Source organism: Thalassophryne amazonica, chromosome 20 (genome assembly GCF_902500255.1).
Source record: "Thalassophryne amazonica chromosome 20, fThaAma1.1, whole genome shotgun sequence".
Taxonomy (NCBI): Eukaryota; Metazoa; Chordata; class Actinopteri; order Batrachoidiformes; family Batrachoididae; genus Thalassophryne; species Thalassophryne amazonica.
The window spans coordinates 54,084,056-54,090,115 of NC_047122.1; the positions used below are offsets into that span (position 1 = coordinate 54,084,056).

At 37.7% G+C, this 6,060-nt stretch overlaps 1 protein-coding gene across 1 annotated transcript in view; it reads left to right on the plus strand.

The window, feature by feature from the left end:
* rims3 (regulating synaptic membrane exocytosis 3) overlaps positions 1–2,655 on the plus strand; it is a 61,115-nt gene extending 58,460 nt beyond the window's left edge. The window contains exons 4-7 of the mRNA XM_034161365.1: positions 2–114; positions 1,052–1,153; positions 1,244–1,383; positions 2,284–2,655. Of these exons, the coding sequence (XP_034017256.1) occupies positions 2–114; positions 1,052–1,153; positions 1,244–1,383; positions 2,284–2,496 (568 nt within the window). The 3' untranslated portion in view covers positions 2,497–2,655. The remainder of the gene's footprint in view (position 1; positions 115–1,051; positions 1,154–1,243; positions 1,384–2,283) is intronic.
* Positions 2,656–6,060: the final 3,405 nt, after the last annotated feature.

Sequence of the window (6,060 nt, forward strand, 5' to 3'; positions counted from 1 at the left end):
GGTTTGTCTTCCCTACCACACGCCTGGGACCAGAGAGCCAGTTTAGCGACTTTCTGGACGGACTGGGCCCCGCTCAGATTGTAGGCCGGCAAACACTCGCTACACCCCCTATGGGTAAGCCAACAACTCTTATTCTTATGGCTTAATCTAACTGTGCTCAAGTACTATTAGCAGATAGAGCTGGGAAATATGGGCAAAATAATGTTCTATGATCATGGGAGGATTTGTGCCTGGGCTTGTCTAGGCTGAAGAGCAAGGACCCCGAGTCACATGGTGACTTTTACTATAATATGTTGTTTATTCAAGAAAAAATAAAAAGCACGTACAGTGTTTCATTGCACTGACAAAATTAATCACATAAAAGAAAAAAACATTCTTCTTTTTTAAAAAAATTAAATCTTTTTTAATTATTATTTTTTAAAATGGCAAACTGATCAGACTTCTCCGTACCATAATTTAGAATAAATAATATTAAAATATTAAAATATATCTTGTGCTCCCCACCTTTAATACAGTGTAATAAAATTGTCACTTGTACAGTCATTTGCTTTAAAAACATCCGGGGATACATATAAGAACATTTATTTCTAAGCCACATACAGTAAATATCCATCGGAGCAAATGTAAAGTAATCAGTCAGAAATCCAAAGAGAACAGCACAGCAATACTCCATAACAGAGCGATGGGGCATGAAGGGGATTGGTGAGGGAAGCCACCAAAATGGGAAATGTTCATAACCCAATGCAATGCAGATGCCCAAATAGATGAGCTGTTCTTATGACTCCTGTGATGTCACAAAGCTCCTATAAGAACCAACACCTGATATATAAAGTTTAAAAATGGAACACAATGCAGGTCTTTTCACTCAACTTGGATGAAGTTATTCTTGCATGAGACATAAATCTTTCATGGTTGCAGAGAACAACAGACAGCAGATTACTCCAGTTACTGCAGACTTAAAGCTGCGGTGCCCCCTGCTGTATAATAGTAGATATTACAGCCTGAATGGAACAGTTTACTTGGGGATGGTGATGTTTTTTTCTGTCTACAGGGGATGTCCACGTAGGTGTGTTAGACAGAGGGGGGCAGCTGGAGGTGGAGGTCAACCAGGCCAGGGGGTTGATCCCCAAACCAGGCTCCAAGAACATGCCAGGTAATTGACACACCTGCTGACTTCATTTTTTTTTTCTTGCCACCTGTATACCCACTTCACTGTGATGGTTTTATGTCGGGCTTTCTGCAGCAACGTATGTCAAGGTGTACGTCCTGGAAAATGGCATTTGCTTGGCCAAGAAGAAAACCAAAGCAGTGAAGAAGAATCTGGATCCTACCTACCAGCAGGCTCTATTGTTTGATGAGAGTCCTCAGGGCAAAGTCCTCCAAGTAAGTGCTTCTTCGCTTGCTTTTTTGACCCCAAGTTTCCATTTGACGCACTTAAACAGGCACACATCAGGTTTAAATTAGTCAGAAACCCTAGGTTCATATTTGGGACCCTCTGCAGGTGATAGAGTGGGTTGTCCATGAACCAGAAGATTGGTGGGTTTAAAGTGTAGGTGATACGTAATGTCATGTTTTCATGAATATTTAAGACTAAAATTAAACAATAGTTCGAAATTTATCCTTTCCTGGTGCGCCGTTCTTGAAGAGATAAATATTCGGAATTTGAACTGTGCACCACTAAAAAAGAGGAACTTCCCGGCGGGTGCCGACATTGGACAAGAAGGAGGAGGAAGTGGCATCAGCTCCGGACCCATTATCTTAATTGTCCCATTAATTTCTGGATTAATTTATGGATTTTTACAGGTTACTGACAGCCCCGTTTCCACCGAGTGGTTCGGGTCGGGACTGCACCGTGTTTTTGGTCTCAGAACGGTTAATTTTTGCTGACAAGCACGTATGCACGGTGTTCGAGGCTTCTCCACTTGACACGGAGGCAAAACTGAGTATTTTCAGATTATTTTATTGTTTGAGTGTGAGGCGCTGTGAGTCTTTCAACTTGCAGCACAAAGTGGCTCGTTAACAGCAGAGACTCGATCCATCAGTCGCATTAATGGATTACAGGATTTTTAGTGATTATTTGTGCACAATTTTTTTTGGTGTCACCTGCACTTTAATGCTTCATTGCTGTTTGTTGAGATGTTCTTGGGTACAACAATGAACCACATGGGAAACAGATGTAGAAGAACAACTACCAGTTTTCTGAAGGAGATCAGCACAAAATGCTTTTATTTTGAAGTGATCAGTTCAACAGAATTACAAGGTCATGTCTTATCTTTCCTTTAGGTAATAGTTTGGGGGGATTATGGGCGTATGGACCACAAGTGCTTCATGGGAATGGCCCAGATCCTTCTGGAGGACTTGGACCTGTCTGCCACAGTCAGCGGTTGGTACAAGCTGTTCCCTACCTCCTCTCTGGCCGATCCCAGCATCGGACCCCTTACCAGACGCCTCTCCCAATCCTCTCTGGAGAGCGCCACCAGCCCCTCGTGCACCTAAACACTGAGTGAAAATGCACCTGAATGCACATGTACAGAGGCATACAGACGTGGACATGCGTACTGTACATACACAACGACTGTATTTGAGATGCAAAACAGGTAGACATACACACACACACCCATGCGCACCTGTGCAGGGAGCCACATTTCATCCATGTTAAAACATGCTGCCACCTTCTGTTCTTTACATTCCCACTTACTGATCATGATCTGATCTTTATAAGTTAAGAAATCCATCAGAATCTTCCAGAACATGTAGCATTTTCACCGTCTCATATAGCGCATTTTCCTACCATGCAAAGAGAATTCAGCTGGTGCCATGTTCTGCTTTCCAAGGTGACACGACTCATCCCAGGGCCATCTCGATGCCAGTTTCTTAACTCTCTATGCCAAACTAAGGGGGGAAAAAAGAACTTTATTTTTAAAAACCAAAGCAATTGTTATTGTTGTTATTACTATTATTATATGTAGTAGGTGAAGTAGTATATTATATAAAGTATAAAGTATGAATATGTAGCAGAATCAGTGACTTAGATGTAATGCAAAAAAAAAAGGATACATTGTACAAACATAAGCTAAGAGTGGCAGGTCAAACAAACAAACAAACAAACAAAAATGAGCAACACTCAGACACTCACAAATTATGTGAGGTAGCAACACTACTGTTCTTTCATTTGGCAGGGCATATATATATATATATATATATATATATATATATATATATATATATATATTTTATTATTATTTTTTTTTTTTTGTTACAGTCTTATTCCAAAATTGATTAAATTAATTTTTTTCTTCAAAATTCTGCACACAATACCCCATAATGACAATGTGAACAAAGTACTGAGCAAAGGGTGTGAATACGTATGTACATGTGATTTCTTTTTTTTTTTTTTTTTTAATAATTTTGCAAAAATCAAAAAAAAAATGAATGTTGTCATTATGGGGTGTTGTGAGTATAATTTTGAGGGGAAAAATGAATTTACTCCAGTTTGGAATAAGGTTGTAACATAACAAAATGTGGAAAAAGTGAAGCACCGTGAATACTTTCTGGATGCACGATACATACATACATACATACACACACACACATACACACACACACACACACACATATATATATATATATATCAATCAAAAATATAAATGCAACACACTTTTCCATTCCCATTTTCTTTAACTGGAGTAAAAGATTTAAGAGTTCCTCTATGCATATTTTGTTCACAAATGTATTAAAATCTGTGCTAGTGAGCAGTTCACTTTTACCAAGTTAATCCATCCAGCTGTCCAGTGTGGCATATCTAGTTGCTCATTAAAAAGCATAATTATTGCGTAGATCTTGGGCTTGTCCAAATAAAAGCTTATTCTAAAATGTTTAGTTTTTTCTACAGAACAGAGTGCCACAGATGTCACAAGTTTCGAGGAAACATGCTGATTGGTGTGATAACTGCTGGAATGTCCATCAGAACTGTTAATCGGGCTATCATAAAGACTCAGGAGACAAGAAAAAGTTAAAAATTTTAATCCATAGTGATAACTTGTAGAATGTTAGTCTTCAGCAGTGGTCACTTGTCATGATGGCGTATAGGGATACGTACGGATCCTGTCATAAGAAGAAGGCCGGGGGTGGAGCCTCCCCATTGGTGTCACACATGGTGGAAGTGGGGTGGAGGAGGTAGCATCCAGGTCAGCAACTGCAAGCAGGAGAGAAGTGAATTAGAGCTGACATTTTTAAATAATATACACATTTCCTATGGGTCGTGAGTTGATGACTGAATATGTTACTAGCTGCTTCCTATTAGAGATTACAGCTGTTATTGATTAGCTGAATCCAAATGAAAGCTAATCTAATAATGAAAGCTGAATCTGAGTCTTCCTGGCAGAACGTAAACTGCCCTACATTATATTTTACTACCATAAGTCACCTCTGATGTCATTTACAACATTCTCAAAATTGCAGTCCATGCGTAACCATGCCACACCCAATTTTTCCCATTAATAAAGATATTTTTTTCAACATCAACCACAGATTTTAGCCTGCCTTTTTTTTTTTTTTTTTTACTGTGGCCAGTCCAAAGCACATCTTTGCAATAATTATGCTGTTTTTTCTCGGCAAAATTGAAGTGCTCACAAACAAATTTGAACAAATTTGTGAATAAACTTGGAAAAACAAAAATAGGAATGGAAAAATAGTGTTGCAGGTGTATTTTTGTTCAGTTTATACATAGTTAAAAAAATTATTTGTGTTTATGTATCAGGTGCATTCTGCATGTCTGCTTGCAACACTTGTAGAGACATTTTAAAATGCTTCAGTCTTTTTTTAAAAATAATTTTATTTTTTATTTTTAGTTTGCCTTGACCAATGTGGCAGGAGTATAGTGCCACTTTGTTTTGCACTAAACAGCATTAGGGACAAGGATGGGCTTTGTGACAAAGAGAGCACTCTGATACGTGACAATTACAGTAAATTGCAACAGCTGGTCATTTTTGCAGAGAAATTTATGATTATCTGTTTGATCATAATAAGACTTGCACCATCACGCATTTTGTGATATGTGTTGAATTTTTGTCTGTTGTTCTTATGCGATGCCACATTCACATTCTCTGATGATTTTTAAGATTTTTGAATCATTTTGCCGTCAAAATTATTTTTTTCTACTTGAATGTGACATGTTGCATTGGGCACGAAAAACAGCTAAAAAAAAAACATATCCACAGATAAAAACATATCTGCGTCGTCTGTTCTTCTTTTTCACTCTTCTCTTTGTCACATCTGCACCGAAATATCAGTGTTGTACAAGAATAGTTATTATTTAAAGTATGTTTTGCTACTTATGCAATATGTCAATCAGTCTGTATTGTTTTATATTCCTAGAACGTTTGTCTTGAAGATGACACTTTATTATCAAATATCTGCACAAATTTAAGCAGAAAACTCAATCTCGATTTTAAAAAGTTGGAGTTTGCACCATCTCTAATCATGTTATGTGGTAACATGTCACATGTCAATCTAATGGGCCTTGACCTTGTTTGCTGTTACTTTGGAGACCAAGCGTTCAAAACAGTCAAATGTATTCAAGTTTTCAATCCTGTTAGTTCAATTGACATCACCTTTTTATAATCTGGAACAAGTTTATTTTTGACCCCGTACAAACAGAAAGCGGCCTTAGTCACCATTTTTGCTGTTTTTACCCCATAACTCCAAAATGTTCAGTCTTGGATAGTCCAACCTATACCTTTTTGGAATCTGTATGATGAGACAAATAATGTGGTATATGGTTCAACATGATTGGAATATTTTAAAATTTTGATCCCTGTCTAATCCTTCATTGAGCTCCCACTTTGGGGAGGTTATTATAGATTTTTTTTAATGAGTAGGTCATGATATACAACCCCTGGCAAAAATTATGGAATCACCGGCCTCAGAGGATGTTCATTCAGTTGTTTAATTTTGTAGAAAAAAAGCAGATCACAGACATGACACAAAACTAAAGTCATTTCAAATGGCAACTTTCTGGCTTTAAGAAACACTATAAGAAATCAAGAAAAAAAGATTGTG